Source organism: Ursus maritimus, unplaced genomic scaffold (assembly GCF_017311325.1).
Source record: "Ursus maritimus isolate PB19 unplaced genomic scaffold, ASM1731132v1 scaffold_27, whole genome shotgun sequence".
Lineage (NCBI taxonomy): Eukaryota > Metazoa > Chordata > Mammalia > Carnivora > Ursidae > Ursus > Ursus maritimus.
Genome location: NW_024425230.1, coordinates 37105945 through 37124839, shown reverse-complemented (window position 1 = coordinate 37124839; position 18895 = coordinate 37105945). Strand labels below are relative to the sequence as shown.

General features: G+C 52.4%; 1 protein-coding gene across 2 annotated transcripts in view; it reads right to left on the bottom strand.

Annotated features, from left to right (window-relative positions):
- MEGF11 (multiple EGF like domains 11) overlaps positions 1-18895 on the bottom strand; it is a 226450-nt gene that overhangs the window by 43265 nt on the left and 164290 nt on the right. For both annotated transcript variants that reach the window (XM_040643090.1, XM_040643091.1), the window contains exon 9: positions 16092-16266. In XM_040643090.1, the coding sequence (XP_040499024.1) occupies positions 16092-16266 (175 nt within the window). The remainder of the gene's footprint in view (positions 1-16091; positions 16267-18895) is intronic.

The window sequence follows — 18895 nt, the reverse complement described above, 5'->3', positions numbered from 1 at the left end:
GAAGCCCCGCTAGAAAATTAACCTGTTGGCCTCCAGGGCACCCGCTCAGGGAGATAAGACCCTCTGAGCTGAACAGGATGGTAGAGATGATCAAGCCCATGGCCTTTGGGAAGAGGAGACTGTGAGCCAGAGGGCCCTGAGCTGAGACCCGCAGCACTCCTTAGGGGACTGGCTGCAGGACCGGGTCCTGTCTGCTCCCCGCACCCCCAGCCCTGGCCCAGACCAGCCCTGAATTCACACCTGTTGATCTTTTCACACTCCGGGGAAAAGGACAGGACAAGAGGTCAGGCTTGTGAGCTCACATCAGAGGAAAGTTGGGGAGTTTTCATTTGGCCTCTCCCGTGCTTCACATAGCTTAGCACTTGCACCCCCTCTCCCACAGCAAGGAGCACCCTCAGACCCTGTACTGAGGCCAAGATCCCCAGCCAGCACATCTCTCATTGCTGCGAAGACAGGGTTCTCTTCTGATGGACTTGTGCTCGTGCTGGGTAACATACAGGCCTTGGCTTTCTGTTTGATTATATATGGTGATTAAAATCATCCACCTCCCCAACTTTTTGCCACCAAGGACCCTTGTGAGTACCCTCCCTCTCCAAAGCCCTCTCGATCTGAAAGACGCCGCTGATACTCTGTGCTGGCGTCTAAGGCCGGTCACGTATTGAACAGGTGCAATTTGGCCAGTGACCACATGCCCTGTGACTCTGATGGCAGCATCTTGTCCACCAACCATGACCTAGAAATTCCAATGATGTCACCTACAACCAATCAGAGCTTCTGATGAGCGCACGCTCTGAAATATCACAGAGTTAATTTAATTCTAATTAAGAGCAAAAGAAAAACCCTGGTGTTTTAGTTAGTTTCATCACAGCTAATGGAAGGCTGCCCGTGGGCTCTGTGACATGTTCAGAAGCTCTCTTGGCAGCCTGCTGCAGCCTTCAAGGGGCTAGCGGGAACCACTGGCTGGGCTGTCTCGAAGGGCCCTTCCGCTCTGACTCTCTGAACGGCTTCTCGCCTGCAGTAGGGGTCTGAGCCCACAGGAGGGGGGAATGGTGGGAATGGAGGCCCAGGGCTGGGGAGTCCCCCTGGGGCTCCACCAATCCCACCAGCCAGCTGGCCACCTCCCGGCTAAAGCATGGCCTGGGCCTGACCACATGTCCGGAGGGAGGGGGGGGGGGGGGGGGGGGGGGCTCACCCCTCTGTTCAGCACGACAGTGTACCAGAGCTGGAAGGACTTCCGGAATCACTTGGTCCAGCTGCCTTGTTTTACAGGTAAGGACACTGAGGCCAGGAGAGGGGAAGTGACTTGCCCAAGGCCATACAGCCAGTGCCAGGCAGGGAGGGGCTTGGAACTTGACTCTCTTGGCTCCCATCTCAAGCACAAGCTCCTAACAGCCTAGATGGAGGGAAACTCTCAGAGAGCCTGTGCTGCCCCTGCCCATGCCGACAGCACACTCGCCACTCAAACACACAGCGTCCCCAGGACATGGCCCTGACCTTGAGGAAGGGCCACCTGTTGACGCCCAGATACTTTGAGCCTTTCTCAGCACCTGGACGTTGGTGCCTGAGTTTCTTACATTCTTATCGATCCCCATCTCACCTCCACACAGTCCACACCCCGCAGCCCCTGAGGTGCCAGCTTCGGGGCGGGGGGAGCCTGCCCGTCCTGCTCAGCGTCTCTACTCTGTGAATGGAGGACAGATGTGAGCACCTCCTCCCATCCAAAGGCCTGCTAATTACAGATGCAGCCTTGGCTATTAACATCTTGAACTTCATTCGAAAGAGCTACTGCCAGAATGGAGCCCCTGGAGCTGGTCCTGCTGAAGAGATGCGAATCTCCCCTCTACCTGCCTTCCTGCACAACGCGGCAGCGGAGGCCCAGACCCCAGCGGGTAATGAGCTATACGTTCTATTAAATTTGTTTCAAAGGCTGCTTATTGAATTTTCTCCCCTGCAATATGCGGCTTTGTAGTTTGGCCCTGTTTGGAAAAATTAATCAGCAGCTGGGCTTCTTGTGTGACCATCCATTTTCCCTGCAATGGGCCAGAGGTTAATGAGTATTTTTTGGCGTGAGGAGGAGGAGGGGGATGGGAAGCGGTTGACCCTCCCTCTCACAAAAGAGGGAGGCAATGTTGCAAGTTCATCTCTGGGTCCCCCTTAAACAGGTGGGTGGGAGGCAGCGTGAACAGAGTGGAACTGGGTTCTCTAGATCCAGGTTGGGGTGGTGGGTATGCTCCTGCCAGCCTATGGGAGCTCAGCAGAGAGGACTCTGGGACAGCCAGCCAGGGAAGCCACCCTGACCCACATGTCCTCTTGCCGGGGAAGTACTGATGGCTTAGGTACTTAGGTACGAGAGGGCCCTGCATCTCGGGTCTGAATACGCGGGTGTCGGTAAGGCAGAAGCGCTAGCTCATGTGACATGGCCTCATGGCTCCCCTCCATGCAGTCCCCACATCTTTGCTGGTTCCTCTCTCTCTCCTCTACTAACCCTGGAGGTTCAGGGCCACCAGTGCAGGCTGATTTTGGTGTCCAATGTCCCGTCCATGCCAGCAGCACACATGTGGGATACAATTTGTTCCTTACAAAGCCCCCTCCGGGCAGGTGTCCGCTCCATGCCAAGTGCAGTGCCAGCCCTGGGCTGCTGGCTCTCCCCCTGCCCACCCTTCTCAGTCGTCCTCACTCCCAGCTCCCAGGCTCAGGCAGTGGGAGTCCCAGATAGGGAGCTTCACTTATGATTTTCCGGGGAGAAAGAATGACACATGGACCACAAGGCAAAGAGAGAACAGCTTGGACCGAACGCCAACCGCAGAGGCCTCTCCAATGCAGAGCAAACCTCACTGGACCTAATTAGCACGTCGCTGATAAAGCAGCAACCGACAGTGGATTCATGTTGGGGAAAAGAAACTCTGCGTAAGGCATGAAGAGCAGAGGGTCAGAGAGACGAGAGCGAGAGAAGGGTGGAGGCCACTTGTCACATCCTTTCCCATCCCCGCCTCCCCATGCTGAGGGGGGAATGCCCAGGGTCATTCTGTCTGGCTCCCAAGGGGGAGGGGTGGAAGAGGGCTGAAGGTTAGGCCCGGAAGCCCTCTGTCCATCTGTCCTACATGAACTGGCTGCCAGTGACCTGAGGCTGCTCTGTACAGTTGGGCAGGCAAAGCACTGCACAACTCTAGAGGTGCCATTCACAGGACAGTCATCGTCGTTTGTGTACATATGACATCAATTTTCTGGCAGATCTCAGGAGACTGTCTTGAGGAAGGGATGCCTCTTTCTAATCTGCACAAATGTGCTATCTCTGACCCCTCAAGCGTGTTCTCTGGAGGAGCACAGACACCTTCTAGTAGTTCCTAAACAGGTACCAAGACACTTCAGGGAGACCTGAGAGGCAGTGAGTGTGGTCAAGGAAGGACATTTGGGCTCAAGTGAAAGCCAGGCTACTTACTGGCTGCAAGCCCAGGGGTCCTCCTGGAGGCTCAGCTGCCGTCTTGGTAAAATGGTTTCTCTTCTGCTCTGCATTGGTGCCCTCGTCCCATCTGTAAGTCTCCCCTTCTCCAACTGATTCCTCCCGGAGTCTCTTCTGAGCTCAGAGAGGGCATCACAGGCTAGTGAGGGCTTACTGAGCTCTCGTCAGAGGTCTTTGCATCTTGCTGGGCCACCCCCATGTCCAAGGTCCCTGTGGTGTTCTTGCATGCACAGTGGGCAGCCCCCGCACAGGGGGAGCAGGTGTGGGCAGGACTCTGGTCCTCACCACTGTCCACAGCCCTGCGCCCCTACAGACAGGGTGGACCCACTGGCTTAGGACAGACGGCTACCCTGGGGCTGCCTCCTTGGTGCCAACCGGGACTTACCGCCCTCTGTCCCCTTCTGTTCTTACAATAGCCCTGCAAGGAGGAATTACCTTCATAGAGAAAGAACCACCCTAGAGAGAGGCCAAACCGAGGCTGGAGGGGCCAACCTGTCCTAAGTCACTGCGGGAAAGTGGCCGACTGACTTCACAGACCAAGCTCTCCCCTCAACCTGGCCGCCTTGACGGCAGGCAGGCCAGCAATGCCGGGGACCCAGATGTCCTGAGTGCCTACTGTATGCCATGCCTTGGACTAGGTGGCTTCCCACACATCCTTGTTAAATGCCCGCTACTGGCAGAGGCAGAAACGGCTGCCAGGGACTTCCAGTGGGCCAACTTAGGGGGCATTTGTGTCTTGTGTCAGGAGACATCTACAGTGTGCCACCAGAGCGGACATGCCACTGTACTACGGAGAGGTTATGTCCCCATGGGAAGGAAGCAAGAAGTCTGCACGAGGAGGTGGTAACAGGGCTGAGCCCGGATGCTGCACGGGCAGGGCTTGGCCAGGAGGACAGACAGCAAGGGCATTCCAGGGGAGCCGTAGATGGAACAAGGCCTGGTGGCAGGGTAAGGCGATCTGTTAGGATTTGCTGGAGCCCCAGGGCTGAGGGGCTGAGGTGGGACAGGAGCCTGGGGGGCAGACCAGCCGGGCCAGGGAGGCCACGAGGGCCAGCCTTCATACTTTGCCCTAAAGGCAAAGGTGGGTCTGACAGCAGGTAAGGGACTGAAGGTTCCAGCCTATTTTAGGAACCCCCTCCCCCAAAGGCAGGAGTCTGGGCCACTCCTTTCCGGTTGAGAGAGGCTGAGAACCCAGACCCAGGCAAATTCAATCGCTTACTGATTCTGGACTCAGTCATTAAAGAAAAAGTTCTAGGACTGACTGCAAAGAAAGTCCAGCAGTTGAGACCTGAGAAGCTTTTCCTGGGGAGCAGACATGGAGCAGAGGTAGAAGCTGCCCCTGCCGCCCACACATCCCCCCGCCCCCCACCTGCAGATTCTCGGCATCTTCCTAAAGCTGGTGCCCTGTGGATTTTTCTGGCTCTCAGAGGTTTCCCAGCCAACTTCTCACAGAACGCTTCACTACACATAATGTGGGCGTGGAATGTGCTCCCCATTTAAGGCCCCGACGCCCCAGGGGGCAGGTTTGAAGGGAGCATAGAGCAGATCTGGCCTCCCTGGAGGAAGGGACATGGTGGGCGGAGCCTGTCTGGGGCTGCAGGTGGGGAGAAGAGGGGAGCGAGGCCTCAGAGGGAGAGGGGGCAGGAGGGGCGTGTCTTGGCAGCACCTGCCTGGGGAGCGGCTCAGCACTGGGCTCACATGGGCAAGGCCAAGACGCTCAGGGCCGCGTAAACCACTCGGAGCCTGTTTCCCTGTGTATAAAACGGCGGCAGTGACATCTCACCCCACCAGGCTATGAGAACACATGAGACGACAGCTAGGAGAGCATCTGGTAGTGGCAGAACTGTGGTATGGATGGGTGTCATGGTGGGGCCCCGGGGCTCCGTCCACACCACCACCCGGCAAGCAGACCCCTTCCCTGAACTACCTGATGGATGCCTGATTGCTCTCCAGTTGGGTGCGACTTTCAAATTCGGGGCTCGTGGCTGGAGCACCCCCGTGGCCATGGTTAAGGTTTTATGCTGGTGCGGGGTGGGGTGGGGTGGCGGCAAGGATCCTTCTGTGGGTTTGCCCACAGAAGAGGCAGGACACAGAGGTTCCAAGGGGCTCCAGAATCTGACTATTGGGTTTAGGTCCTGGCTCTGACACGTATAGAACCTTGGGCATTTTATTTTTTGAGTTTTAGTGGGGTATAACTGACAAACTTGGGGCACGTTATTCACTTCTCTGTCTCGCTTTTCCTATCTGCAAAATGGGAATGAGAGTAGAACTCTCCTCCAAGGGCAGCGGTGAAGATTAAATAAGCTGACCTGCGTAATCTTCTTGGAGCGGCGCCCGGCCCGGAGGAAGCGCCATAACGCCGTAGGCATGTGATTATCACACATCGTCCATAAGAGCGCCGGCCACGGCCGACGCAAGGAGAGATGCGGAGATTTACCTGCACTGGGCCACGTTCGTGGTGCTTGCCCTGTTTCCCCTCACCCCGCTGGTGAGCTTCCAAGTCAGGTTCCCCTGGCTCAAAGCCGGTGCTCTCCCCACTGAGCCAAGCAGCCTCTACCTAAGAACCACGGGGGTAACGGGAACGAGCGTCTACTGAGCACTTACTGTATGCTGCGCTCTCAGTGGTGGCCCCATCTCCCCACACAGGAAATGGAGGTCACGGGCGACACCGTTTTGTCACATCCCTGCTCAGTGGCTCCCTCTCGCTTGCTGAATTCAGCACAGGCCCCCACCCTGCTCTGCTCCCACTCTCTCCCTTCACATTCCCTTCACCCCTGCTCATCCAGGCCATCGGGGCCTGAAGGCTGGCGTGCGCCTGCCCAGCTCCCCTGTGCCTGTCTTGGGAATTCACACCCCTCCTCAGAACTCTAGGGGAGGTGAGAACAATTATTTAGGAGTGTTTTTGGAAAGAACTTTTGAGGTTCTTTTGTTTTGTTTGTTTGTGTGTATGTGTGTGTGTGTGTGTTGTGTGTGTGTGTGTTGTGTCTGTGTTTGTGTGTGTGTGTGGTGTGTGTGTTGTGTGTGGTGTGTGTTGTGTGTGTGTGTTGTGTGTGTGTTGTGTGTGTGTTGTGTGTGTGTTGTGTGTGTTGTGTGTTGTGTGTGTGTTGTGTGTGTTGTGTGTCTGTGTTGTGTGTGTTGTGTGTTGTGTGTGTGTTGTGTGTGTTGTGTGTGTGTTGTGTGTGTTGTGTGTGTTGTGTGTATGTGTTGTGTGTGTGTTGTGTGTGTGTGTTGTGTGTGTTGTGTGTTGTGTGTGTTGTGTGTTGTGTGTGTGTTGTGTGTGTGTGTGTTGTGTGTGTGTGTGTTGTGCATTTACCCCCATTGTTAGTTTCCTATTAGCAAACCCCACCTTGAAGTAATTTATTCGGGATCTTTTTCTGCAACATCTTTCATTTTCTAGACATAATCACCCTTCCCCTCCCGGGGTGCCTAATTACTCCCGCAGATGGGATTATTGGTGCTAATGACTAAGTGGGGAGATGGCTGGGGAGGGGCCGGGCCGGGTGGGGTCTCTGAGCTGCAGGGCAGGGGTAGCAGGAGGGGAGTGGGTTCTTCCTTTATTCCACACCTGCCAGCTTGGTGAGGGAGTCAGTCTGCGGGCCGGGCCCTCTGCTCCTCCTCACGCCTGTGGGTACACACACCCCAGCATTTCCTCCAGGCCTTCCCAATAGCGTTTCATTTCAGCTTTACATCGGCCCCAGGAGACAGGGACACCTATCTTCGTAAAAGACAAAGTTAAGGCACAGAGAGGTGAGGGGACTTGGTCCAATAGCGAGTGGCAGCAGAGCCAGGGTTGGGGCCCAGGCAGGCCTCCCGGCTGGCCTTCTCCTCGGTACTGTCCTCCCCGCCCCGCACAGCTGTCCCAAGGTAAGCACGGCCTTGGAGCCATAAGCCTTGGGTTTGAGGCCTAGCTTGACGTCCTCACAAGTCACACCACCCTGGACAAGACTTGTAACCGCTCTGAATTTCAGTTTCCTCATCTGTGCCACAAAGCTAACAATTCTCGCCCTGCTTTCCTCACAGGAGAGCCGTGAGACCAACAAACCCAGGTGCGAGGCGGCTGGGTGCTGTGACGGGCCGCCCCAAAGCAAGGGAGGGAGACTGAGGGTCCCAGCCTACCTCCCCTCAAAGACAAAGCGAGGGAGGGCACTAGGCTCCCACTGAGGAATGAGGTTGCCGGGACTTTCCCCTCTCCTCAGAAAAGGCCCCAGAGAGTCTCCAAGGGGCTCATTTCTCACAGATCCACAACCCTCTCCTTTCCAGACAGTTCTTATTTGTGGCTCAAAGTGCAGGCTCTGGGTTCACACAGTCACAGGCTCAGCTCTTGGTGGCCACTTACCAACTAGGGAAGGTCACTTCACCTCTCTGAGCCTCGGTTTCCTCATCTGCAAAGGGGATCCTGACAGCCCCCACCCACAGGGTTGTTGTGAGGATTATATAAAGTAATGGAGCAGGGGGCCTGTCATAGTCACTCAGTGCTCCAACGGTGAGCCTTCACACCCTGCTTGTCAACCTCCTCCAGACCCTTCAGGGCAGCTCCTCTGACTGGCGGCCCAGCCCCGCCCTCCTGAATCTGTGGGGTGGCAGGGCCCGGAGCCGGCAGGGGCAGAAATCCCATCAACACCAGAGACTTGGACAAAAAGAAAACTGGGGAAGCTCAAACGCGGACGCCTCAGCTCCCACACCCTCTTCTGCTCCAGGCGTGGACCAAAGCCCCAGCTCCAGACCCCAGTAAGGAGGGCACTGATAAGGATGTGAGGAGCACAGCAGGAGAGGACGGCGTGACATGGGAACGTTTATTTTTTGGAACAGAAGAGTCAGCAGTTTTCCCTGATAAAGCCACAAACCATGGGGTCCCAGAGGGGGAAGGCTGGACTCAGCCTTAGTGACATAAACCCAATTTTCCCTACTTTGCTCTGTGGATTAATCGCCAGCATGATTTAACACTCTGCTGACTGTTCCCCCAACCCCATCCCTCTCTGCCCTGGGAAAAAACAGATGTCTGCTCTGGGGACAGCAAACTCAGGAGCAGGAGGTCAAGGGAGAAAACGCATGGGACTGGGAGTGAGGTCACCTGATTTCCGTCCCAGTTCTGCCAATGATTTGCTGTGTGACCCATTTTGTGCTCACGCTGACCCTGAAGGGCAGGCACTATCAGCCCATTTTACAGATGGGAACCTGGGGCACAAAGAGGCTGAGTACGTCACCTCAGTTCACGCAGCTGAGGGACAGACTTGGGATTCCAAGCCTTGCCTGACCCCGAAGTCCATGCCTCTGGCCTCCAATGCATCATCCCTACACAACGCCATCAGGGACCTCGACCATCATGCCAGCCTTTGTTCGAAGCATTGTACACATTTATCTAATTCAGTCCTAAGAACACTAGAACACAGGACCATTATTTACCCTGTTTTGTCGATGAACAACCAAGGCTTGAGAAGCATAACCGGGCCGAGGCCACCCAGCAGGAAGGACGGGGCTGGGCTTGGAGTACTGGAGTGTGGTGTGTATGCACTTATATTTTTCGATCATTTCTGCTAGTTTGCACTACCTGGGCCCCTCTTTTCACACGGGGCAGGGCAGCTGGAGGGTGAATTCCTTGTCTCCAGTGCAGCAGCCAGGAAAATCTTCTATTATAATTAGGAAGCTAGTCAATGGCGGGAGGCGGGGACGGGGCATGGAAAGCTTAGGGCTAATAGCCGGCGGACCTCAGGTTTGATGAAGAACAAAACAATTAGAACAGGAAACGCACACACATGTCACCTGGCGGTACTTTCTCGGTCCACATTCTCTTCCGGCCCTGCAGCTGTCCTGCCTCCTGAGTTCCAGCTCGGGAGCTGCACGAGAGGCAGACACGTATTTTGTCCAGCTCCAGGGTGAGGGCTGGGAGCGGGGGAGTGATGTCTTTAAAGGACACCAGAAAGCTTGGAGGAAAATTCAATCACTGCTTCACTGATCTGGATTTTCATAACTCTCACCCCTGTCCTGCCTTCCCCGGCCAGAGCAGCTGAGGTTTACGACTGACCTACCGACAGCACAGAGGAAAGGGAGAAAAATGTGGAAACGAGTTTGTTCATTTGGGTGATGGAGTGCCCGCTCCCCTCGCCAGCATGCAGGGTTCAATAACAGCAGACAGGACTTCAAAAAATTGCAGCATAAATAGATGAGCCCTTTAAGGTAATAGAAATTCTGTCATCCAGGGGAGAAATATAGGCCCCGAATCCCATGGGCGGGGACACCAGGCTCCTCTCCCCCGCTTCCCATGCTCCCCATACCCATTATAGCCAGAGCTGAAAGGGAGCATCTGCGCTGAGCAATGACCAGAGGGCCCCTTATCTCCCAGCCACACGGGTTCCACGCAGGGAGGAGGTCTGGGATTCCAGGCTCTGCAGCTCTGGCGATCTCGCAGGCCATTCGCTGCAGGTGCTAAGGTGGCAGCAATTAGTCCGAGAGCAGCAGAGGTGGCTTCATCAGGCTGGCCACCTAGGTGAGGCCTTAATTGAAGCAAGCTGGTCGGCACAGGCATGCGCAGGGGCTGAGAAGCTGGCCTTCTCCCCCCACCCCCAGCCCGCTCCTGTGATGAGGAAGTCTATTCTCGGTTCTGTGGCTGCCCTTGGGAACCCAGGAGCCCCCATTAATCCTGCTGCTCCCAGCCAGAAGGAAGTTTCAACTAACTCTACTCTCTTCCTCTTGCTTCTCTTTCTGCTTGTACCCCCAAAGAGGGCGTTTCCGCCAAGACCAGGCAGTCTCTTCAGGTAGGGGACCCCCTGGGGTAAATAACAACAGCAGTGGCAGCATTGGCAATAATAATAATTAATGATAATAATAAACTAACTCTTGCTGGAAGAGTATTAATATGCCAGGTATTCTAGTTATTTTATATGTACTAATTAATCAGCCCAGTAATCCAATAGGCTTTATTATTTTTATTTTTTTTAAAGATTTTATTTATTTATTTGACAGAGAGAGATAGTCAGCGAGAGAGGGAACACAAGCAGGGGGAGTGGGAGAGGAAGAAGCAGGCTCTTAGTGGAGGAGCCTGATGTGGGGCTCGATCCCATAACGCCAGGATCATGCCCTGAGCCGAAGGCAGATGCCCAACCACTGCGCTACCCAGGCGCCCCCAATAGGCTTTATTATTATTGCCCTTTAATATATGAGAAAAGAGAGGCACAGAGAGGTGAAATATCTTGACCAAGGGGGCACAGCTAGTAAGAAGCAAGGCTGGTATTTGAAGAGAGGAAATCTGGCTCTAGAGCCTCTGAGTAACCACTACGCAGTATTATGTAAGGAAGAAGCTTTACCATTTGCCGTCCCCTAACCCAGGAAAACCCAGAGATGATGTTGGGGGACAGCTATTCTAGTCCCACTGCCATTACCTGTTTGTCTAAACTGCAGAGAAGCCAACCGGTATTTTTCAAGCCCCAGCCCTGCTGGCGTGGGCCCTCAAAAAATGCCATGAATTTCTTTCCTATAAAGGTCAGTTCTGAAAACTTCTGCTTTAAAGGCATTCATTGCTCTTCCCCCAAATTTCATTGATTCTGAAGCGAGTACATTAAGAGAGAAGTTCATATGGTAGACATGGACCAGGCGGCAGGGGAGGCAGTTGGAAGAGTGGGTACAGCGTTGGAGGGAGATAGACTCTGAGTATGAGGAGATGGAAGGCTTAATTCTGAAGACAGGAATATTCAGGGAAGGCTTCATGGAAGAGGCAGCCTTTGCTCTCAGCCCTGAAAGGCTGAGAAGGATTTTCATAGACTAAGATGAGGACAGTGGGGAGGGCATTCTAGGAGGAGGGAAAAGCTTGAGAAAGGGCACAGGCAGAGGCCCCCAGGCAGACACTGTGCTTGGGGAAAAGTGAGTTATGGGTGGCCACAGCACAGGTTTACAGCAAGACTTAGCAGGAGATGAAGTTAGGGTGGACTAACTAGTTTTAAGGGCAGGTTACAAAGGACTGGAGTTTGAGTTTTGTTTGTGGGTAATGAGAAGCCATGGAAAAGGATGATGTGACTCCAAATTCTAAGTGGATGGAGACAGCTCCACTTAGTCCCTTCAACCACAGTTCAGCTATTCCCTCCTCCCTTCCTGGATTAACCTTCACGGGAACACGTGCAGGACTCTACTGGCCTGAGCCCCCCTGGGTCATGTGACCCTCACTCTGCTCTTCCCCGCTCCTGGTCCCCCCTGGTGTTCTGACTGGGTGAGGACCCTAGGTTCTAATAGAACAAGAGCAACCTTGGAGGAGAGCCTCCTGGTGGCTGTCCGAGGTGCTGAAACAATGTCTCTCCCAATCTTAAACCCTCCCATTTTAATGACCAGTTTCCATAACACTGTTCCTGTTGGGTAGAGAATATCATTCCCACTTTACAGATAAGAAATAGAAGTCCTGAAAGTTAGCAGAACCAGTGCTAGGAACCTGGTTTCTCACCTTCCAGTTCAGGGCTCTTTTGCCCCGCCCAGCAGACCCAATGCAATTCAGCAAAGCATGCCTCAAGTGATTCCACGGCTGTTGCCAAGCTAACATGTAAAATACCTAGACTTTATTCCTATCTCCAGCCCTATGTCCATTTCCCCAAACATTGACAGGTGTGTCCACCCCACTATGCCTCCTGAGACTGACTATTCAGGGTGACCCACGGGTGCTTGGGTGGACCTGCTTGGACCCATAGTTGTGTGTATTCATGACTCTGCTTGCTCCAACAGGAACCCCCGGGTGTAGGTCATCTTGACACTCTCCTTGATGGGAGGGGTGCTAGGCTTGGAAGAAGCATTGTTCCCCTACTATTCTCACAGTGCACCAATAATTACTATCATTTTACGTGTGCTTACTATGTTCCAGGCACTGAATGACAAACTTTCCATATGAAGATTCTCAGTCTCGTGGCAAAGCCTCCTCTTAACAAATGAGGAAACTCAGGCTTAGGCAGGATAAGTGACTTGCCAGGAGGCAGAGTGGGGATTGGGGGGCAAGGATCTGAACTCAGTATTGTGTGGTTCCATGGTGACCTGTCAATCAAAGTCTATCATCTAACCTATGAGAGTTCAGTGGCTTTGTGATCCTGGGCAAAGTCACTTATCCTGTTTGAACTTCAGCTCCTCATTTTCAAATTGAGGAACATGAAAGTGCACCTTCACCAGGCTCTTGTGAGGGATAGAGATGAAGCAGGCAGCGAGGACGCAGAAGTGTTTGCTACTAGTGTGAATATGATTATCGCTGAGCACAAGCTCTTTGAAGGCTGGGTGGATGTCTGATTAGCCTTTCCGTACCCCCAGCTGCCCCCCAAGTCCTTGGCAGAGTAAATATCTAGAGCTCTGGAAAAGAAGGAGAAAGAGTGTGAGGGCTAGCACACCCAGAGCGCCAGGTGGGGCTTGCTCCTGCCCCATATCCTCATGGCCTCTGCAGGGGTTGGGGACCACCTGGCTGGAGCATCACGTCACTGGACTCCCAGGGGTGGTTCTGCACTACCTTACTAGTGCTCCTGAGGCCATTCTCAGCCCTCAGAGACTCTGCTTTCCTAAAGCTATCCCCACATCCTCCCTAAAAAGCCCGTGGCCGGGACAGTTCTGGTGGGAAGGGCCAGCTGAGGATGTGGCCTCACACCCATTACCATGTTGGTTACTCACATCCGATAGCAGGCAGTACTGATGTGACTCCCATCTTACAGATGAGGAAACTGAGGCCCAGCAAAGTGAAGCAACATGTCCAAGTTTAGGGAGCCTAGGATGGAGGTCTCTAAACACTCAGAAAAGGGCTCTTTTAATTAGTCTCTAATTAATTGCTCAGCCTAAAAATCTTTCCAGGAAAAGGGCAGCTGCATAAATTTATAGACTAACTAGCAAATAAAGGCATTGCTAATTATTATTGACTGCAGGGCATTCTGGGGAGGGTCTCAGCCAAGTCGGCTCTGCTGATTGCCTCAATCCCTGACCCTGACCAGAGTTAGCTAATTGCAGGAAGTTGCATTCATTCAGAAGCTGGGGTAAAGGCAACAGTAATGAGTTCCCTCTTGGAGTCTGGTGCATGCAGGAATGAGTCACGCTGGACGAGAACAATTGACTGTTCTGTAATCACCTCCAGCAGCTCCTGCTCAACACCCAACAGGGACTCAGAAGAGCCTTTCCAGGTATAATGAGGCTGGGCAGGAGGAGATGGATGAGAATTCACGGGCTCTCACCAGGGCAGTTTGGCTTACAATCTGTCTTAGCCCCGAGCCCCAGGCAGGTGGGACTCCACAAAGAGATGATTCCTGCAAGTGCCAAGTCTCCCAAAGTTCAAGGGCAGGAAGTCATTTGCATCCCAGGTGGGAGGAAGAGAAGCAGTGGGCTGGCCTCCAGACTGCAGGAGCCCTGGCCTGGGGGCAGTGCGCACAGAGACACTGGCCTTCCTAGCCCTCGAAGGGTGCTAATTCTTCCTTCGATTGAGGAACAGTGACCAGGCAGGCAGTTGGGGGTGAAGAAGGGGAACATGGGACTCTCGGCAGACCCATATACGATGTGTACAACCTCTCCCTTGGCAAAGACACACACACCCCCCTCCTTGCTCCTACTTTCCTTTATATTCCCCAGAGGGGTGTGTTTCCTGACATGGTCCATGGAGTCCACAAAGTGGACCACCTTAGAAATCAGTGGGTTCATTTCCCCCTGCACACTTATCATTTACAGATGAAGGAATTGGGACCCTGAGAGAGTTGGCCACCTGCCCAAAGTCATAGTAGCCAAACTGGGACCAGGGTCAGAAGGCCCCACTAACAGTTGTGGTGTGGTCAGTTCACTTCTGCTTCTGTCTCCTGATCACTTGGCGGCATGAAATTTTTAATCCCAAACAACTATTCTCTCCCACCCGAGCCCCAAACCTAGGGCACTCCGTTTTTCTGTGGAAGTGATGGCCAAAGCTCACACCGATCAAGGTGATTTAGAAAGGAGACCTGCAGGAGGAACAGACTTCTTTCTCTTTCAAAGATGTCACTAGAATTCATTTTCACCCAATTTTATCTGCACTAGGGAGGAGGAAGAAGGAACTGAGCAGAGTTTTGTTCTAGAGATCAGGGCAACCTGCCCGCAAAAGTCTCCAGGCACAATCCACACTCCCACACCATGACTAGAGCTTCCTTATAGATCAGAGGATCTCCACCTTGGCAGCACACTGGCCTCAACTAGACCAAAAGTATCAATGTCTCGGGGGTGGGGGGCAGGCATCGGTGTTTATAAAGCTCCACAGGTGATTCCAATGGGCAGCCCAAGTTGAGCACCACCCCTTCCTACTCAGAGTGAGGCCACCGACCAGCAGCACCGACATCACCTAGAGCTTGTCAGAAAGGCCACCCCCACCTACTGGATCAGAATCTGCAAGGTCAGAGGGCCCACCGCTGACTCATACACTCACGAAAGTGTGAGAAGCACCGGGGTGAGGTACCTTCAACAGTCCATCTCTCCACCTGGCAGCAATTTTGCAAGGTGTTCCACTCCAGAGGTGAGGAAACCCAGCCTGAGAGCGGTTAGCTCACTGGCCCAAGGTCACGCAGTCGGTGCCAGGACAGCCAGGATGTGATCCCAGTCTGGTTCCAAAGACCGCAGTTTGTACTACACCAACCACTTCCTGCAGCGCAATGAAATACACGGCCGTGGGGGACCCCCAAGAGCTTGGGTCCTCAGACCCACTGGGCATGCCCCACCTTCAAACAGGATTCCACTTCCACTGTCAGGTTCCCTAACCTCATAAAAACCAGCATAATTCATGAGAAAGTACAAATAGTAAACATGTGGGGGAAAGGTTCACTCTCCCTAGTAATCAGAGAAAAGCAAATTAGAACAACATCGAGGAGCCATTTTCTACCGATATAATTAGCAAAAAAAAAAAAAAAAAAAAAGAAAGAAAGAAAAAAAGAAAAGAAAAAAAGAAAAAAGAAAAGAAACAAAAAAGGATGTTAGCAAAGTTGTTTTGAAATAGGTACATTCGTACATGGCTGGTGGCGGTATAGATTTATGTAACCCTCAAGGAAAGTAATATGGCAACATCCATCAAGAGCCATAAATATATTATGCCCACTGACCCTGGGAATTCACCCTAAGGAAATAATTCAATAGGAGAGGAAAAGCTGTTTGTAGGAAGATGCTTATTGCAACATTTGCTGTGAACATTGGAAACAACTCAATATTCAGCAGTAAGGGGATGGCTGAGTAAACTGCCCCCCCCGCAGCTCCTGCAGTGGTATGCGGCTATTTAAAATGATAATTAAGAAGCCCGAGCAGCAAATGTGGGTGAAAGCAAGTAGAATGCAAGACGGTGTGTGTACTGCAGTTCTCATGATGTAAAACACTGTGTGCACAGGATTCAGACAGGGAGGAGCTGGGCTCAGTGACAACAGCTGTTCCAGGGTGAGGGGACAATGGAAAGACCCTCTCCTTCTATTACATCTACAGTCACAGAAACCAGCGGAATCGGCCCTTCGAGAACAGCCTGGGGGCTCTGTGGTCCAGAGCCATATCTCTGAGCGGGCCACAGAGACACTCCCATTCTTCATCCCTGGGCAAAAGGCCACATCCCCCGATTCTCCTCAGAGATGGGAGGAGCTGGTCCCTCCACTCCTGTGTGGGGTGGGGAGTCTGGGGCCATGGGAGACCCTTCCCATCTTACCATGAAGCCCGGGGCACACGTGCAGCTCCCAGTGATGCTGTGGCAGTCAGCGCCGTTCTGACAGGTGCAAGGCAGCCGGCAGCCGTTGCCGTAGTAGCCAGCAGGGCAGGACTCGTTGCAGTGGTGGCCAGACCAGCCTGGCTGGCAGGTGCACGCTCCAGTTACTGGGTGGCAGCTGAGCAGAGGACAGAAGAATGAGAGGACAGTCTGGCCAGGGAGGCAGCCGAGTCCCACCCTCTGCCCACCCCAATTCTGGTCTGCCAGGGTAGCAGGATCCAGGGGCCTCTGAGGTTACATTGCGCACTGCCTTGTTTGTCAGAAGGTGCCAAGGTCACATGGTTTTAACTGGGGCTCACGGTAATTTTATAATTTGCCTCAAGTCACATAGTGAGGAAGCAGCAAAATCGGGATTATAACACAGGTGTTCTGACTCCCAAAGAAGTGCTCTTTCTAATACAAATACACGGAGTCCAAAGAAAAAGGCAGTCTTCTTCAGTCCCTTCCCTAGGACTAGGACACCCAGAGCCTCACTCCCACTGTACCAAGGCAGATGCCTGGCGTAAGGGCAGGCACGAAACGGTTGCAGTGATGCCCAGTGGTTCTGCATATCGTAGATACTCCACGGACATTTGCTAAATTAAAATGAGACCTCAGGGCAGATGTGGCCTTCCGCCTCTGGCAATGTCTACACTGGAGAGAATACCTTCCATCTGGGCTTTGCTAGTGCTTTTTAAGGGTTAGTGTGATCGTCTCCATCCCCATCCATCCCCCCCGAGGCAGGGGATGCCCGGCATGACCAATAGAGAGTGGGCATTCCCTGGCTAGCAGAGGTCTGATCCAGCAGTCACTATCCATTCATGATCAGAGGGGATGCCAGTGTGGTGACCGTGTGCTTCTCAGAGCTTCTAGGGGCAAGGTAAATGCCCAATGGCCCCAGCTACTGTGTCTGAAATCCATCACTACATTTGCTCAGAGCCCACACTTCCCACTGGGCTGCTCCCAGCTAGAGCAGGGCAGGGGTATTAAGGTCGGCACATTCCTGGGAGATCTGAGACTCCTCTGATGGGCAGTTTGGCTTGAAGACTCCCCATCTTGCCAGTCTTTCTTAGAACTGTGATACAGCCTAGCTTTCCACCCAGCCTTCCTTCCTTCCCTCTCCTCCACATGGGTCAAACCTACACTGCAGCGTGATGTTTTCCCAGCCTCCCCAACCCCCTCCCCGTTTTCCCTCACAGCTGTCTCCCTAGTAAATCTCTTGTATGTGGGGAGAACGCAGACTAACACTCCAGAGAAGACGCTGGATGGTAGTGACAAGCCGACCTTCCTAGATTTCCTGTGTCACCTGCCTCTCAGCTCCGGAGTCCAGCTCAAGGGATAGGATCAAAAGAAACATGCTTTGGGCTGGCAGGGGAGCCTGGGTACAAGTCTTCATTCTGCTAAATTCCACAAGGACATGGGCTTTGTCTCACCGGGTGACTGGTGGATCCCCAGTGCCTGGCTTGTATTCACTGCCCCATTAAGTACCTGGGAGTGAATAGTACTTTCACTACGAGTAATTACTGTCTGTGTCTATTGACTTGTTTATCATCTGTCTCCCCCACCAGGTGGCAGCTCCATGGGGGGAGGCCCTCTGTCTACCTCACCTTCTCTATATTGTACCCCAGGGCCCCGCAGAGTCCCTGGCACATTGGAGATGCTTAATACATATTTGGCAAATGAATTAATGAATACACTAATTGTGTGAAGCCCAGCCAAGCTCTTTCTCTTCCGGGAGCCCTGGTTTTCTCACAGAAAATGAGGGATGGACAAGAGCAGACAGTTCCTGAATAGTAAGTGGAAGTAGCTAATAATCATTTTGGAAAAGGTTTAGCCTCGTTCATTACCAAGTCAGAATAACAACTGGAAATCACTTTTCCTCTAACAAAATAGTAAAGTTTTTGTTTTGTTTTGCTGGTTTTTTAAAGAAAAAGGACAATACTCGATGCTGGTAAAGTGTTCTGGAAAACTGTTTGGGGTGATGTATCAAGAGTCCTAAAAATATTCTGACCCTTTGGTCTTATAATTCCATTTCTAAGATTCTAGCCTAAGGAAACGATCAGAGTTGTGAAGCAAGATTTATGCACAGAGATGTTCCCTAAAGCATTATTTATAACAGTGGGGAAATGGAAGCAATTTAAATAATAATGTGACCAGGCTATTAAAGCACCAGGCACTTCACACATATTTCTAATCTTCAGATAAGCCTGCGAGTTAGGCATGAGAGCCTCTATTTTACAGACGGCGCTTGGAGATTATGTGACTTGCCCAAGGTCGCACGGCTAAGTCAGTGGCAGCGGGGACTCAAACCCAGGGCTGTCTGACTGGCTCGTGCCGCCCCTGACAACAAAGTGCTTTTTAAATGAATTATGACAATTTGTATGAAGGGATGTCAGAGAAGTATTCAAGTGTTTTCCAAACTCATTAGTGATATAAGGTGAAGTGAAATAAGCAAATTATATAGTCATGATCTAAAATATGGAAAAAAGATGTCCATATATATACACATATATATACATAGAGAGAGAGACAGAGACAGAGACATGAAGAATGAACAAATCACAACAAAATGGTTTTGGGGCTCACCTCTGGGTTGAGAAATTATGAGTGATTCGAAGTTGTTTCCTTAAATTTCTATGTATTCTCGAACTTTCCCAAACTGAGCATCTATTACATTTATAAACAGATGTAAAACAATGAAAACTGTATGTAGAAAAGAAGACTCATGCAAGGGGATGAGGGCTTAAAGACTTCCTGACCTTCCTGGC